This window comes from Photinus pyralis, unplaced genomic scaffold, assembly GCF_008802855.1.
Source record: "Photinus pyralis isolate 1611_PpyrPB1 unplaced genomic scaffold, Ppyr1.3 Ppyr1.4_LG1, whole genome shotgun sequence".
In the NCBI taxonomy this organism is placed as follows: domain Eukaryota; kingdom Metazoa; phylum Arthropoda; class Insecta; order Coleoptera; family Lampyridae; genus Photinus; species Photinus pyralis.
The window spans coordinates 48,124,257-48,143,111 of NW_022170249.1; the positions used below are offsets into that span (position 1 = coordinate 48,124,257).

At 34.6% G+C, this 18,855-nt stretch overlaps 1 protein-coding gene across 1 annotated transcript; it reads right to left on the bottom strand.

Moving 5' to 3' along the window:
- Positions 1-1,088: 1,088 nt before the first annotated feature.
- Positions 1,089-2,090, bottom strand: LOC116160133. The gene is made up of 3 exons (XM_031473270.1): positions 2,032-2,090; positions 1,552-1,683; positions 1,089-1,506 (listed from the first exon to the last, which is right to left on the bottom strand). The coding sequence occupies exons 1-3, from the start codon at positions 2,087-2,089 to the stop codon at positions 1,364-1,366; spliced, it is 333 nt and encodes a 110-aa protein (XP_031329130.1). The 5' UTR covers position 2,090; the 3' UTR covers positions 1,089-1,363.
- Between the last annotated feature and the right edge of the window lie 16,765 nt (positions 2,091-18,855).

The window sequence follows — 18,855 nt, forward strand, 5'->3', positions numbered from 1 at the left end:
AAACTGCTTACGAATGATTATTTATCAGAAGTCGACTGGAGAACTGCGACTGTCTTAGAATGAAATTGCAACTGGAGACTCCGGGGAAAATTTTCATGATAACGACTCGTTGGGGGTTGTTCTAATGTTCTTACTGAACAAGAACTTGCATCAATTTGTGCAACTTTTTAACTAGTGCAAAATTTATTGAATTAAACGTATTGCGAGTACTTTTACGTTCTTTCGGAATTAGCTAGAATTCACAATTTCCGGCAGTCCAAAAGTTCAATTCAAACCACCCAAGAACAGTGTTTAATAGTTGGTTTGCCGTACTCTAGCAATGCTTCACAGATCGGATTGCGTGAGTAGTGACATCAAAATGTATTACAAAGAAGACACAATTCTGAAAATTTACAAAAAGGAAGTGTTGAATTTTATTCTTCTACCTTTGGAATATATTTCTCGACATCAGCCACAACTGCACGGATCTATATTGTAATGAAACCGAATTTACCCGCTAAAATTCGATTTAAATATTCCCGAACCCGCGCCTGGCGCGAAGAAAGAATTCATTTCGTTTCCGTGGCACACGTGTTTTTTTTTCTTCTCTGGCCTACATTCAAATGGGCCATAATTGACAATAAACGTGATCTGCTAAAAGTGTGCGGAGTGTTCTAGTTGTGCCCTTTTGTATTTTGTATCAATTGGCGTATCCTATCCTATCTGAAATGCTCTTCTCACAGACCAACTCCTAGCGTGTTCATACAATGGTGACACTTGTCATGACCAGAGCAACTCTGTGTGGGATTCGGACTGGCTATCCAATATCCAAACTTATTCTGTGACTTTATTGTAATGTTTTAATGATTGTCTTATGTGTGTCCAATATCAATTCCAGTGGAGTCTATGATTCGACATTATATTAATTTACTTAACGACCATGATAATATGCATTCATGTTATTACAGACAACTAATTTTGCTAATAAGTTTAAATTAGTTTGTTGGCTGGCTTTTTTCTTGGTCAGTGGTTTTTTTCCCCAGCCTATTGCCATATTTGTACTCGGTGAACTACCATTTTCTAAATTTAATCTTCAATGCGAATTATTTTGATTAAATCTGCGTTTTTAAAGCATGCACTTGATTTATTTGTATTCCTTACTTGATCCTCATTCCGACAGCCAACACATATCTTGTAGCGACTCTTAAAACACAAGGTAGTAAGTGGTGCTAGTATTTTGCTAGTCAGGTTAGGTAGCTGTATCTAGACGATCATGTGCCATGGGGTTCAGTTAGTTTGGGAGGGATAGTTTTGAATTTAAATCTTTAGTTGCCCAGTATGCAGAAAAGTACTCATAGTTCTTATTAAAGCTTGGTCTATTTGATCAAAATTTGTCAGTATTGCAATAGTCACTTTCGCACTGTGAACAGTGTTTGTTTGCTTTGTTATAAAGCCTATGCCAGTCACAATTACGGATAGAACATATTCTTGACGCAAAGTCAACGACCTTATTGTCTTCTGTCTTATCTAAAAATAGATAGATGATATTCGTGTATTAGGTGACATACTTACTTCCAACAATAAATATGCAATATCCAGGTGGTGACCGATAACAACTTTTGGTAATATTTACAAACTGACGGCAGTTTTGAAAGTCCTTGGATCTACCTGTACCGCATTCATGACAATATCTTGTGCCCGAACCTACGATTCGATACGTTTAAGGAAATCAAATTTAAAATAATATATACAAGTATTCGACGTTTCAAAAAGCGTATTTCTATAGCAACAAACACTTTCGCAAAAAAAGAGTTAAGTTCTTCAATACAGTGGATCACCTTTTTTTTGCGTAGTGACCCATTCAAAATATTTACAAGGCAGTTAAATTAAAAAGTTATCAGTACAGTCATCTATGTACTTAATTGTAAATGCTTGTAGCCTGAGGGCGCTAAAGTAGTATATTACAGTTCGTGAGTACTAAACTGGTAGCAAATGAAGGCTTCCAATTTAGAGATCGTCCCTGCAAAAAATCATACACGTGTCTTTACATACCTGAGACAAAACCTATACACATGAGACCAACTGAAGCCAATACAAGTTTAAAATACATGATGATAATACTCGTCAGTGAGGCAGCCTGCACAAGCTTTTATACTTATGCGTTAACAGATTAGATACAACTTAAAATAGCTACTAATTACCTGCTTATCGTATTACTACGAACAACTTAATACTGGTTATTATTCCGTTCGCAAGTAAAAAATATTCAAAACCTGCCTCGAGATATACAAAGCTGCAACTTTACGGACCACGTAAAAACAATGATTTGTTTCTCACCTCATCCACACCTAGTTCACTACCGATCTGAATCCGAAATGAAGCTCACCTATGTTCCAATGGTCAACTGGCAAGACCATTTTATCCATAATACCTCCTAAATATATACAACCCACACAAGAGTGAAACAATACCCCAAGATCTCCCCCAACAAGTTAGTGCTAACTGTAACAAAAAAAAAGTTTTGAGCTAAAGAACCCTCGTTCCGCAGCAAAAAGAACAAGAAAATGCCCCACCTTGGGTGCCAAAATCGGTTGCACAAACTGTTATCTTAAACCAAATTTGAGTACACTAGTATCAACACGTATGAAGAACGAGAGTTAAAAATAGAGAGTTTCAGAAAGTTGTTGACTCCTCATATTGGATTCAGAGCAATGAAAAGGTATATTAATTAACATTAATTTCAAGATGGAATTATACCTGTATGCAAATATCTTAGAACAGTAGATGATTCATTTTAAATAAACGGGTTTGCGAGCATTGCCCAAAAATGTAAAGAATTTATATACATTATGATTAATAACATACAGGTTGGAATAGTTATTTGTACAACTAGAGAAGAAAGTGGAGTCTTTCACCTCGAGTTGAAAATTTGACACATGAGCGTAGCGAATTAATTGAGAGTTGAAAAACACTTTCTTCTAAATTTTTACACATAATTTTTTCTTAAACTACAACAAAAATAAAAAATTATCGTGTGCAATAATGAAGTTTGACACTTTGCAATCTAAATATGGGGTTGTTTCAATTTTAAAATGTCATTATTAAGATTAATGTAGCAATTGTTTTTTACTTCCCTCACTACAGAGGAAAATCGCATTTTCTTTACCCTTTTTGGAGACGAAAGTAGTTGTTTCTAAAGTAGTTTACGAAAAATTTGTTCACTACCTCTCTTATCTCTAAGAATCCATTTTAATTGGCGAATTAGAATCTGTCCATATCATATCTCAAGTGATTTATTGTTGTTATGTATCACATTCTGCTATAATAACAACTTTATTATGTAACAAATACGACGAAAACTAATTAAATCCGCCTAACAGCTTTACTGCAAAGCATCACGTAGGTTATATGACAAGCAACCGATTTAGGTCTTGTGACAATCATGGTGATGAGATTTTTGTAATTATGGCATTTGATAGAATTAACGATCAACCAACTTTTAACATCAATCCTTGTTATTTGCATGTGGATTCATATATTCTACTAAAATAATGACGGTAAAGGTCCAAATTGATGTCCCTAGATACTTATCATTTGTACACCGATGACTCTTCAACCTAAAGTTGAGGCACCCATCTAATTAACTGTTCCACTTTTCCAACGTGATCTTGTCAGGGTAAAAATGATTAATATAGTAATATACAAATTGGCAACATCCAACCTAATTCACAAATTGGTAAATTATGAACCATTTTGAGGTTCCTAAACGGGATGAAGCGCTAGGAGAAGCTGCAAGATCAGACATACGACTAACTACGAGCTTTATTGGCCTAATGGAGTGTCGTTTTTATGGGAGAACCCAAACTGCTCCGTTTTAGTTCAGATATGAGAGGTGTACAGTGTAAGTATAAAAATATTCCTTGCACGTTGCGGATTGCCCTTTTAAATATAATACATTCAAGTTATTCCTTATTACCTAGGTACATATTAACGTAGTAGAGTGTCTTTCCAACAAAATTGACGAGATTGCCTTTAATCAGACTAGACTCTTACAAGTTGTACGCACGATGGCACTGCCATATTTTCTAAACATGTGTTTACATGCAATAGTATACCGTAAAATAAACAATTTATCTCTACAATTTAACTGTGAGGTAAGTGCAGTCAGAGCTGGGCAGTATTCGATGTTGTAAAAAGGACAGTGTTACTATCAAAGGATTTAAATATTTTCTAATGTTCACAATGTGCAAATTGCTACACATGTTCTTAAGAATATCAGAAAGGTCGCCATTATTTTTCGGCCCAAAAACTTATCTCGAGGATAAGAGACGATAACCATATTGTTTTACGCCGCAACACTACGATAGATTTGATAAAATCAATATTTCTAGAGATACTTATATATATATATATATATATATATATATATATATATATACTGTTCAAGCACCGGTTACGAAATCTATTCACCCAAAACGATACCAGGTGATCATGATGTAGGCCAGGCGTCTCAGGGACCCAAAAGCAGGTTAATAAGGAAAAAATTTTAATAAGCTAATTTTTGTTTTAAACCCTTCATTGGATGTAAATATTGGCCCGTATGAATAAAAGTAAGCCAAATACTTATACTTGCAAAATTCAAAGTGAATACTCGTAAGTGCCCCTTTATATTGGTTTGTTTAGCAGCGCGGCACTGCGTCCTGTCCTTCTGCTTAGCAGCGCTGCTAAGTCGCCCAGTGCGAAGGAGCACTTACGACTTTACGAGTATTTACTTTGAATTTTGCAAGTATAAGCATTTGCTTACTTTTATTCATACGGGCCAATATGTGGTAAGTAGAAAAATAATCCTCCAACTACGACCGTTTAAACAAAGGGAAAGGTGACTTTTTTTAAATGCTATTTTGCAATTATCTCCGTAACCACGGGTTTGGGGACAAAAATGGCCCAGTATATTTTGTTCCTTATTAAATTTCCTACAAACTTTATCTTTTTCTGCGTGAGACCATTGGTGTTCTAGATAGTGAATTAAGAAAGAAAGTTCTCGCTTACTACAGCGGTACTGGCGTCATATCTGTAAGACAAGTGGTTCGCATTCACAAAATATACGGTGTCAATGTGTCACAAAATGGTTTTAGTTCGTGTCAATATCCAGAATAGTTTGGACATCAACAAAAAAGAATGGCGTTATTCTCATTCAGTTATAATTGATTAAAAAACACGAAAAACGTGAGAAAAGTAGTTTCCAATTTGAATTTTGTGTATAGGTTGCGAACGGGTCCGTGAAGTTGGAGTGTCGACTTGAAAGGAATTAAGTTCCAAGTATCTCATAATTTTGTGCTCATTTTGTGCTAATTTGTGCTGCTAATTTAAAATTTTGTGTGAGTCACGGTATAGAGTATTTCAAATTTTTTGGGACATTTTATTTTATTCACGGTTTGTGCTAATTTAAAGTCTGGTGCTCATCTCGTCAATGGACAATGGGGGGCATCCCACCTTCATTTTTTATTTCTGATCTATAAAGTACATTAAAAATATAAAGACCCGTGTGTCCTCAATTTTTACTTGCGAGTAAAATAAACCCAAAATAATTTATTGAAAAGCTGTGTTTTTAGTCCGAATTTGAAACGCTTCAGTCTAAATAGATACGTCACAAACTTACAACCATTCACGTAGCAGTGTGTGCGAGGGTTTGACGTTTGTCGGATTTGACGTTTTAAGAGGCATGTTTAACTGCATCTAAAGCTGGATTCACAAGAATACGAAATCCGACGATACGATCATCCGAAATGCTTATGATTGGTCAATAATTTGAAATGTGCTTGACATTTCAAACTATTGACCAATCATAAGCATTTCGGATGACCGTATCGTCGGATTTCGTATTCATGTGAATCCAGCTTAACGCGAAAGGAACGACAATTAGTGACAAGTGCCTGTGACAGGTGACGCAAGTTACAAATGACATTCTCTTGCTATATTGCCAATTCGTTGTCATCTGAATGGTTCTAGGAGCTGATTGGTCGGGCTTATTACGCCACAGAGCCCAACACAATCATATCTTTTTGAATAAACCCTTAAAACCGCACATGTTCATTATTTTTTACTAATCAGCCTCTATTCTTAAATAAACTTTTATTGTCCACAAAAATGTTTTATGGTTTTAGGTACACGCTTATTAAATTAGAACTACGGAATTCAACTATACTGTAAACCCACATTCAAATTTTTCGCATGACTCGCTTGAGCTTGGTGGATATAATTGCGATCGCCGTTTTTTGGAAAAATTTCATCAAATGTCAACATTTTAGATCATTTTAAGCTACTTTTAAGGAATAAAATTTTCCCGTCTGTGTGTACGTACGTACGTACCTATGCACATTGTACGTTGACCATTTTCCTAGGTAACGGCTGGACGAATTTTGATCAAATTTTGTTATGCATTGCCAAGGTTAATAATAATAATAATAATAATAAGGTCTTTATTTGTTTAGACAATTAGAAGGAAAAGAAACATAATTCATTTTAAGGAGGATTAAGGGAGATATAATAGGCGAAGTCTAGCCAAGTCAGGCTACTCTACTTAACCTACGATACTCGTCCTCTAAACATAAATTAAACTGAAATTAAATGACTTAATGGCATAAGTAAGCAAAAATGAGAAACAAAAATATATCAATATTTCAACGACCAAACAACTAGCTGAAAGATAAGTAAGGAATGAAAGTTAGATCTCAAGTGTGGCTAGGTAGTGATTCACACGCTGCAAATTCAAAAAGTATTGTTTAAGTTTAAATTTGCACTTATTGATATTAAATATCTTAAACTCATCAATAAATAAATTAACTAATTTCACGGCATTATAAATAAATGATCTTTTATACAAAGCGGTCCGGTGCTGTGGAATTGTAAATTGTGCATTATGCCTAGTATTGTGCGAGTGAGTACTGTGCCTTAAATTGAATTTGGACTTCAACTTACATGTAGTATTGTTGTTTAAGAATTTGTGTACAAATGTACCCCTATGTAAGTGCCTTCTATTTGCCATGTTTAACCACCCAGATTCCTGAAATTTATGTGAAATGTGATCAAACTTTCTCACTCCATACACCAAACGGATACAGGAATTCTGCATCTTTTGAATACGTCTGCTAGTTACACAATCTAGACACGGGCCGTAAATAAAGTCACAGTAATTAAATTTTGACAAAACTAAAGTCTCACATAGTAACTTTTTTAAATTATTATTAAGAGTGTGTCTAATATTATAATATTGTAACGTGATTTATAAATTCGGGTTCGATTTATATCAATATTTATTAAACAAAACTAAAACACTATAAAAACCGTACAATTTATATCGATTATTTATATCACACACACTTCGCAATTTATATTTCCGCGCTGGATGTTTCGTCCGTACTCGTACGGTAGTAGACTGCCGCGATGTTCGGTCCGCAACCATTTATACACGCAAGCAATGTAAGTCAAGACACTCGCGTAATTTTCCGGATAAGTCTGGAATATTTCTATACAAATCCCACTATCGCGCGCGTAGAAAATTCCAGAGCGCCAAAGGCGACGTCATGTCTGGAGCGTTTCCGTTACAATATAATAATAATAATAATAATAAATGACTTTAATAGACAATTTCTATACAGAGCCTGTCTAAATGGCGGAGTTCAGACAGGGATATCATCCGTGTCTGCTCTTCCACTCAACCTTTAATTTATTTTATGTTAGTGTATTTAACTAGACAGGTCATGATACATACTAAAAGTGAAACAAAAAATGGAGTAGTACATCTAAAACTCAAGAAACAAGATAATTATATATACACAATTAAGATGTGGTTTACAAAGTAAGCTGTTAATTGTTTTTAACACGGAAATATTTTACATATTTATTATGTTTTTAGGATGTTTTTAGGAGGAGTCGACGAACACTAACTTTGAATTTATCTGGTACATAACATTTTACATCTGCTGGCAAAGTATTATATACATGAGCAATCGCGTACGAATATGACCTCTGAAATATTCCTTTTTTATGCTGCGGAATGGTTATATGGTCTTTACGGCGAATGTTAATGTTATGTACATCTGTGCGAAAAGTTATTTTGTTATAAAGATAAGGAGGTGACTTAAAGGTTACGATTTTGTGAAAAAGAACGGAAGCACGAAGTAAACGTCTTTTCTCCATGTTTAACCATTTAATTTCTGATAATTTATGTGAAATGGGTAGCCTTCTCCTGATACCAAAGATTAGTCTTAGGCACGATTTTTGTACAACCTCTATCCTTCTAGAATTACGGTCAGTGAGACAAGGGCCATACACTGTAGAACAGTGGCTGAAATGCGAAAGAACCAGAGAATTACATAATAGAATTTTTGAATTTGAATTTAGAAGGTGCTTAATCCCATAAATATACCCCAATCCCGCGTAGGCACGTTGTATACACACCTTGATATGTTCCTCAAATCTTAAAGTAGAGTCTATAATTAAACCAAGGTTTTTAACATTATTAACAAATGACAAAGACCGATTGTTGATTTGAATATTTAACTTAGATATTATCTGTTCCCGATTGAATAAATTATGTGTTGAGCCAAATAAAAGAATTTTACTTTTCTCCGCATTTATATGTAGTGAGTGATCTGTGGCAGATTTAATAAAGTTGCTTAGATCCGTGTTAATAATCGCATTAGCGGTATCTATGTTGCACTCTTCAAACCCATAATATAATTGGGTGTCATCCGCGTAGGCGTGATAGTTTACGTGTTTTATTGAAGTAAAGATCTGGGAAGTATAAATAACAAAAGAGGCCCAAGTATTGAACCTTGAGGAACCCCATAGTGGATCGATTTGCGACTAGAGGCTAATTCATTATTGACAACTATTTGGGCTCGGCCATGTAAATAGCTTGATAGTAATAATATACAATTTTTTCCTAAACCTATGTAATGCAATATGGAAACTAAAATGTTATGATTAACCGTATCAAAGGCTTTCGTGAAGTCTAGTAGAATTAAAACTATAATCTTATTTTTGTCCATATCAGTAATGATGTCATCTGTAACCTTTAATAGTGCAGTTTCACAACTATAACCACTTCTGAATCCAGACTGTAAACAAGGCCAAATGTTAAATTTCGCAAGGTGTGACTCTAATTGAAGGTACAACACTTTTTCGTATATTTTTGATAATACTGGCAGTATACTGATAGGTCTCAGATCTGACATGTTCTCGGGATTACTTTTTTTAGGTAGAGGATGCACCATGGAAACTTTCCAACAATCTGGGAATACCGAATGTTCCAATGAAAAATTTATTAAATGTATTAAAACAGGGAGCACAGAGGGACAGCACAGTTTCAACATTTTGAAAGATATGTCATCTATTCCCGCCGTATTTGACTTAATTGAGTTAATAATTGTAAGAATACTGTTTGCATCAATCATGGTAAATTCAAATTTATCTCCTACTGGCACGACACAGTTTGATCTATAAAAATGTACTAAAGTACTGTTGTCTTTCGACTTATTTTTCACAGAGGATATAAAAAAATCATTTATGTCATCGACATTATCAAAATGAGGGGTAATTTAGTGTCCTTATTTTTATGTGCAAGACCTAGGTTTCCTAATTCTTTGTAAATATTAGTTTTGAGAGAAATATTTTTCAGTTGATATTCAAGGTACGCCCGTTTCTCTATTATAATGGCAGTATTCACTATAGGTTTCGTAACATTTTATAGTATCGCCAGTGACCAGCATCCTTGGTTTTACGAAATTTTGTCCCTGCATTATCACGTAATTTCATCATGCGTTTTAGAGTATCAGTTAACCATGGTGCTACCTTTTTCTTTATCCTTGCATGTCTTCTTGGAGCGTGAATGTTAAACAAATTAACTATTGCACTATTAAAAAGCGTTACCTTATCATTAATATTCGACATTTGATAAAAATTATTCCAATCGATGCACTGAAGATCCATAAGAAATCTATCGAAGTCGATTAAATTTAAGTTTCGATAAAACAATATGCTTTGAAACCTTTTTTGAATTGTCTGCTAACAAATCAACCGCTATCACTGCATGATCAGAAATCAAATGATTAATGTCAACTGAAACTGATTTAATGAAACTTACGGATGAGGATAGTACATGATCAATTAATGTAGAAGTAGTGGCCGTAACTCTAGTAGGTGTGGTTATCCGTTGTGAGATGCTAAACAGATTTAACATTTCTAAATACTGTTGAACACCGGGCTTATTTGGATTCAGCAGGTCTAAGTTAAAGTCCCCAAGACAAATGATATTGTAATCAATAGTTAAACAATGAGAATAAATCTCCTCAAATTCAGATACTCAGCATAATTGTGTAACGAGGGGGAACGATATATTATAACTATTATATAACTGGACAGTTTACTCACAATTTTTACAGCCAAGCATTCAAAAGTCGTTGGAGCTAAATTGATACGTGTGACATGGAAATTTCTTCTGTAAAACAATGCAATTCCTCGCCCTCCACATTCTTTATCACGCCGAATAATTTCATAATCGTCATCAAATTGTATGAACGCATTAGGGATATTATTACTTAACAAGGTTTCGGTGACTCCTAAAACATCAAATACTTTATCGTTGTTTATAAAATACTCTGTAAACTTATCATAATTTCTTATTAATGATCTTGTATTCAAATGTCCTATTTTCATACTCCAAAATCAAAAGCAGTAGGTAAGTATAAAGTATACAATGCAACAAGCGCTAGAACTCAATTATTATAGATACAAAAAAAAACTAAAAACTTTGACTGTCCACTTTGTATTATAAAAACCTAGCCAATTTCTAATTTAATTTGTTAACATTTTATTAACATGAAAAGTTAAATACAAAACAAACAATATTTCTACATAAATTCCAATATAAAAGTAAAACAGAAAACACCTGTTTTTGATTAAATAAAAATAAAATAAAGTAAGATTCAAAAAATGGTGTATCAAAAACATAACATAATTAGCAACTTAAGCAAAACCAAAAAAATTCCCAAAAACAAAAAAAATATAAAATTATTAGATATTATTCATAATTAAATAAAAAGAAAAATGATTGTTCTAATATGACTATAAATACCGATTACAATTACACAAGTAGTATCAATACTGTTCAACCTTCTCTATGTATTCACTTTTTGTTTTCCGCTTCTGGTAACTACTCCGGTGGCACTCGAAGTTTTGGTTTTCGACATAATCAAGGATAATTGTTCACGTGTAGTAACACTTTTTTTACCGTCCTTTTAGTTGATAATTATTCGGCCATCAGAAGTCCACACATTTTTCTTCTCAAACGCCCCCTTTGCTTCAAGTAAAAGTGCGTAACGTTGTTTTGTTAACGATTCAGTTATCATAATGTTAGAACCCTTAAGATTCTTTTTGTGCGTCCAAACCTTTTGACGATCATAATAAGATACCATTTTTATTATTATTGGTCTATTTTTTTGAGAGACTGTCGAGACTGGCCCCATTCTATGACAGCGATCTACCTTCGATTCATCAAACACCCAATCATCTATATTCATGGTATCGATCACATCTTTGACTACATGTATGATGTTTTCCTGGGGATTTTCACGCACTCCATGTACAAGTAAACAGTTGCGTCTACTGTACATTTCTAAATCGTCTATCTTATTAGTTAGCAGACTTATACTGGAGATCATGATTTTAACGTGGTTCAACATTTCTTGTTTAAAGGTGTAAAATTCTTTAGAGAGGTTTTCGATGGTTAGTTGATGTCCCACACTTGGTAGTGCAGTAGCAGATTGTAATTTCTTTTCAAATTCCGCCATAGTAGTGACAACATATTTTTCTGTTATGTCCTTTGAATCCATTCTTAACAATTTCAGTGTACCAAACAATTTCAATTGTGTTAATAATTGATAAACCGTCGCAACTTGTATGATTATAGATTATATATTATGAAGGTTAGGTATTTCCTATTTCAATATGAATAGTGTACATGAAAACATAAACACAAATTCACGATTTTTTGGCAACTTATCTCGTTTACCAACACGACGCTACTGTAGGTATACTGTCAGTAGATAGGTTATCTACACCATGGGTACACTTTCGTTAATTAATGACAGCTTTAACTATACAATTTAGCACTAGCGCTCGCACATATATGTATCACTCACGCCTGACCATACTCGACTGTGAATGTGAATATATACATTTTAAAGACAAGAACGCATTTTGAACCATTTTGCTCACATGAGCTCTAAACCGAAGTTGATTACCAAGTGTTGGTCCCAAATTATTAACTGTTTCAGTATCAGGTATTAAAATATTATTTATATACACACCACGATTAGTTTTCATATATTCAATATCAGTTTTCTTACCAAAAAATATACAGCAACATTTACTAGGATTAAGTACAAGATTAAAATCGTTAGAACGCTGATTTATTCTGAGTAAGTTCTGGTTTAAATTATTTAAGGCGGTAGATGCATTAACCTTCTCAAAAGAAGAGTATAATTGCATGTCATCAGCGTATGCCACAATATTGCAACTTGAAACGCACCTTAGGATATCCGAAGTATAAATAATAAATAATAAGGGTCCAAGTACGGATCCTTGAGGAACTCCTTGAACTATATTAGACTTACTTGAAAGTTTCTGGTTAACACGAATCTGTAGGTACCGATTTTGTAAATAAGAAGAAATTATGTCTAATGCGTTTCTATTGAATCCAATGTAACACAAAATTGAACAAAGTAAATTATGATCAATCGTGTCGAAGGTTTCTAGGAGAACAATTACAGACAATAAACCACGATCCCTTGCCCTAAGCACATCTTGAGTAACTGTCGCAAGTGCAGTAGCAGTGCTATAATTCTTTCTAAAGCCACATTGCAAATCAGGAATAAAATTGATTTTGTTAACGAAGTCGTATATTTGCTCAGACAAAATTTTTTCAAATATTTTCGCCATGGCAGGAATAATACTAATGATTCTCAAATCCGAGAATTGAGTTGGCGAGTTTTTCTTTTTAATAGGAACACCAATGAAGTCTTCCATGTATTGGGGAAATATCCTTGCTCAATACAACAGTTATATATACCTATGCATTAGGTACATGTAAATAAACGGAGCACAATACTGCAACATTTTAATAGTAATTCCATCGCAACCACAACTGTTCGTTTTAATTGACTGCATTTTTTCTTCTACCTCTTTTTCAGTAGTGAATTTGAAATGGAAGTGTTTACTACCTGCAAATTTGTGGTTATTATAGTAATCAATCATTGTATGGCAATTAGTGTTATTGGAACCCGTACAAAAATGTCTACAGATCTCATCTGGATCAGAAAGGTGGCAAGGTAAGTCATAAGATGATGTTGAATTAATATTAAATTGTTTTAGAGTATTCCATATTTTCGATGGGTTACTTTTATTACGAGACATTACTGAGTTTAGATAGTCTCTCTTAGATTTTCTCGCTGCTGTCAACGTGGAATTTCTTACACATTTATATATATTCATTCCAGTCAGAAACTGACTTACTACGTTTGAATGTATTAAGCTTTTTATCCCTTTGTTTCATTAGCTGTTTTAATTCTGTTGTTAACCAAGGCGCTTTTCTTTTTGAAACTTTTGCTAAACGATAAGGTGCATGCCTATCAAAATGGTTATGTACTCATTTAATAACTGAATTGTTGTGTCAATGTTACGCACTCTCAGTATATTGTGCCAAGGGTAGTCTGTTAATTGATTGATGAATGCTTGTGGATCAAAACGAGCGAAGCATCTATACGTGAGAATCTTGTTTTCAATTTTTGAGCGTTGTATTGTTATTTCTAATAAAACAACTTTGATGCATTGCTGTGTGCAATGGTATGCGGTACCACACCACTCACAAAACACCCGTCCAGCTAGATCAAAACAAATCAAAATTGAAGCTTAGAATTTTATCATCTCTCCTCGTACGCATCCGGTATCTGCTACTGTAGAAGAAAAATTCTAATATTGATTTAAAATTTCTCAATTTGGGAGACTTGGTGGCCTCGATCCATTTCCGAAAATTCCAAACACTCAACCACACAAATTTTCATTAACACCCGACATACCTAATTCTTGAGCACGAAAAAAAATGGCATGAAAAACTCTCTCCGGGGGGCACAATTGATTCGAATAATAGTGCATTATATACCAACGTAGAGAAGTCCAGTATTATTGCCTGAGCACCACGAGCCAACTGATGTTGGAAAACGCAATTATGGCTTTCTCCGTCCGTCCATGCATGGGCGCCACTACTCCTACAGTTTTCAATATATTTATGCATGAAAAATGCGCCTAAGTTACTCGCCTTAAGGCCTAAATCCCTTTATTTTTAGCGCATTTTCCAACTCATGTTGGAAGGCCACAGATACCGGATACTGTAAAAATGATACATGCGCACCGCGCAATTACAACTTCCTTATTTATAGATATATTTTTAACATTTTAACCACAGATTCTTGTAGCTAAAGTTACACGCCTTGAGGCGAAAACCTTTTTACATTTTTAACTTTTATGTGCACAATAACGTTCCTTTTACGTATTTGCTTTCGTTATTTCATTACTCACCCTTGAGCTACATCCAGGGGTGTATTGCCCACAGGGCGGACTAGTTGCGCGCCTAGAACGGCAAATGTTAGGGGTGGCAAATTTTGGAGGACAAATTTTGAGTATTGTTTTGAGTTTTGGTTTTGTTTAGCAAGAAACGCAGAGACCACAAATTTAAATATCTGCTTGTTTGCGTGGTCTAACTATAGATATAGCATAACCAAACTATAGACCACCACTCTTATGTTTATTTTACATAAAACTCATGAGCTGATTTTAACCAAAAGTTGACAAAAATATTTTTTAATGTAAAATTGCCATACATATTCCCCATCTCACTCGCCGAAGCTTCTCGCACCCCACAGTCCACAGTGAAAGGGTTGTGAGTGTGTTAGACGTCGCTCAACAACACGAGCGCTACTACAACTGCGGAAATCGACTACTTTTTACGAAATCGCCGATGTACTGAATCATCTCGGAATAAGCCTCATCTAAATTAATCGAGATGCACCTCTTTATATTTCTCACTCAACGCTCTAATTTAAATTTAGTATTCTCGCTCTATATAGGTATATCCTTTGTAAACCCGTTTAGTTTAGATGTCAGTTATTTATATAGTAGGTTTGTTATTACCTTAGTTCTTTGGTTCGCCACTAGAGGTCTTCCTTTCTTTCCTGCATACACATTCCCTGTACTTCTTGCCTTCAGAAACGATCTGGTCGCCATATTTTTTGCGTGCAAATTTTTCTCGATACGTCGTTACTTTTTACTTGATTTATGGCCGTTTGCACCTACAAATTTAAGTGGAGCTTAGCTTAAGCGTAGCTTAAAATCCATGGCAACCATTGTCTCAATAATCGTTGCCATGGATTTTAAGCTACGCTTAAGCTAAGCTCCACTTAAATTTGTCGGTGCAAACGGCCATAAGGGCCCATTCTACAATGCAGGCATATATCGAGAATAAGCTATACCTAATCGTTCCTGTCTAACTGCAATTATTTACGAAAACTTTTGGAGAGAGTTAGTTTTGTGAATGGCTTCGACATTTCTGATATTCCATACTTTTGACTAACCCTGTATATAATATCTTGAATTTTGTAAGTTTAAATGGTTCTTTAAATCTTAGAGACACCATCTGAAAATCAATTAGTAACAATTCTCATGTTCCTGAAGTCGCACTATTTACTAAAACTGCTGAAAAATGTCTTATAAACTCCTTCTGAAAACATTTTTGTGTCTTTTGCCGACATTCATTCCATATGTGTGATATAATTCTAGCAAAAACAAAAAAGTTTCTCGCGTGATGAATTTTACTCTGCGCGGATAATTAATGCGCGATCTTGTAGGGCCTGTTAAAACGACACTAATATCAGATAAGGCATTATATACGATACGTGCATAATTGGAGGTGCACATCATTCTAGTTTCAGGCACCGAAAGAATTATAATCATACGAAAATGGCGGCCTCTTCCCCTCTGGGATGTGCAAGGCGGTCGATGCTACTCGGCCATTGATACGGAACAGGCGATCGATACCAAAAACATGGTCCATGGAAGATGCGACAGGTGCGTCTGCCCCCCCTCGAGTGTAAATAGTTCTCGATGCTAATCGGTAGTTGATACGAAAAAGGCGGTCGATATGACAAAGGGCGGTGATAGGATGCGATAAGTGTTAATTCCTTCTAGATTCTACAACGCGGCCAAGACTAGTCGGTGGTCAATACGGAAAAGGCGATCCTTACCAGTTGCGAAATTTACGTTCTTCCTCTTAAGGGGTTCAAGTTTAAACTGTGCGCCACCAAAAGTGGTTTTATTAAAGTGTATCCACATGGAAGTATCGCTTATTTTGTGTATATCTCAAAGTATATCTCAAATTGTATTGCTATATTATACAACTTTTACTAGATTAACTGTCAGGCCGGTTCATATATTCGTGTACCGTCGGTTGACCGATGAAATAGCATGGGGATCGGTTCTGCCCGTGGCTCCAACATATATCACGGAAAAATCCTGGCTTAATATTCATTTAGCATATATGCCTATAATTCAATGACTAACGTACAATGCATATTATAGGGAAGAACTTTAAAAACTTACAATATGCAGCATGTTTCCACAAAATAACTTCATGGAACGACACAGTGTATTAAAGTTCGCTTTGAGTCCTTTGCCTCACTCATTATTCATGCACTCATATGAATTAGGAAATTGAGACTTGGCCAGTAAATCGGAAAGTGCTTGTGTGCAAGTGCAATATTGGAATATATTAGCATTCGCCCTGCAGCGCTAAAAATGACACAATTTTGAGAAATATAAATAAAAGTTGTACTTGTAGCTAGGTATATCAAATTTCCAATAAATGAAAAATAGAAATTTGTATTATATTTCCTTTGTCCTGAATCGAATTTTACATCGATTACATCACATTTTTGAATAGAACGAATGAAAAATTCAATCTCTCTGGATACATCTGAACACGATATGAGCTATTTTATTTCACTAAATTCGTATTTATATTGGTAATAAATTTACTACTTACAAATTTTAGTTTAATTATCTGTTATACAATCAATTACATTGTTATTCATAAAGATAGTAATCAGAGCTGCAGTGTAGCTGTAAATTTTAAAGCCAGCACTCGCATATAGCGGTCTCGGCTAATATAATAATTGATGATATATGGCTGACGTTGCCACGTGTGCCAGGATTGTGTAATGACCAAATCGCGAGCCAGGCAATTATAGGTATGACTAGCCTTCCGGTTTGAGCTAACGTGTTAATGGAAAGAACTACAATTTTCAGGGAACAACAATGGAATTTGTGGGCATCAATCTTCATTTCTGATGAGAATTTAAATAAGCTTGATTAATAGTGAAAAGCCAACCTCATTTTTCGCATATTCTTTCACTAAACGACGTATAAATTACGTTTCGATCCACATTTCATCGCGATTTTTTGTTGTTGCAAACCAAATCTATTACTTTCTTTCAGATATGTGGATATATTATAAATCATAAATAAAAGTTTGGCCTTTTATTTGCAAAAAAATTGTTATGAATCGAATCCGTGCAAAAGAAAGAAATAAATTTTGTCGAGGGTGTATTATGTTTTTATCCAAGTGAAAAGGCGTCCCTTTAAAGTGAATGCCTTTGTCAATAAGTAAAATGTAGAATAGGATAGCAAATGGACTTTCTAATGCTTTTGCAAATTCTCTTCATGTGTCGTAACCTAAGATTTCCACGACATTTCAGCGCAAAGCTGATATGGGCTTCGGATGAGATGTGAAATAAGGATTACCTCCGTTTATTCTACCGACTCGAACTTATCCTCGACTTTATGATGAGCCTGACGAGTTATGGCCAAACGAATTGGGAATTTAAAGTCGAATAAAATACCTATATTGCGAAAAAAAGTTAATAATTGCTTCGAAAACTTTTCCACTCTATAGTTGTCTCTTAGTCTTGATTTTAATTAAACGAGTTTTTACATATCAAAAGCCCTTTTTGCTTCCTTGACAACTAATTTTTCAAACTTTTTCGAGGTATTATAATTGAGTTTTCCAATGAGGGAGAATTTCGTTACAATCTATATAATACACAGTTCCAGGATTGATTTTTATAAATTTAGTCATTTTAAGGAGTCCTAAAGTTGATCGCGATTACGATTTGAAAGAATTTAAATCAACCGTAAACTTGCTAATACCGAAATGTTAAATTTCGAAGGTATTTCGATGTAAAAAGCGGATAATCTTTTAGCGTTTATGAAACATAAGAGGTTTGAAGAGCAAAAGGGTTTTCTATAATATACCCTTTCAAATACGAGAAGTTACCCGTTTTGAGTTAAATGTTATCATCATTACCAATCATGTACCCAGTAGGTGTTGAATGTCGGTACCCTTTTGGGCGTGTAGAAAGCTTTGCGTTCGTGCAGAATAACTTCTTATGCTACAAGAATCTACACCAATGGTAAAATTAAAGCTACTAAAGTTCGAATTTCGTTCTGCGTATTTCTGTTTTAGTCTTAAACACTCTACGTCTTTGTGTAGTTATTCATTTAGATTTGCCCTTTGTACATCGAATTTTGACGAAATCATCTTATAGGTATAACTTAAATTTAAAGATAAAAATTATCAAATTCCTCGTGTGAGATCAAAGGGACTTCAGCGCATTTTTATGTGGCAGATCAGTATTCTATTAGCCAGTTTTGACTCCACCATCAATAAATTCGTGTTAAAGGCTACCACATTCCTTTTGTCGGTAC

What these genes read in the sequence shown, in the direction of transcription:
- LOC116160133 (XM_031473270.1), bottom strand. Translation starts at nt 2,089, where the DNA reads ATGTATTTTAAACTTGTATTGGCTTCAGTTGGTCTCATGTGTATAGGT. An exon ending in GTGTATAGGTTTTGTCTCAG is followed by an intron (nt 1,684 to 2,031) that starts GTATGTAAAGAC and finishes ATCGAATCGTAG; the next exon opens with GTTCGGGCACAAGATATTGT. An exon ending in TTGCATATTTATTGTTGGAA is followed by an intron (nt 1,507 to 1,551) that starts GTAAGTATGTCA and finishes ATCTATTTTTAG; the next exon opens with ATAAGACAGAAGACAATAAG.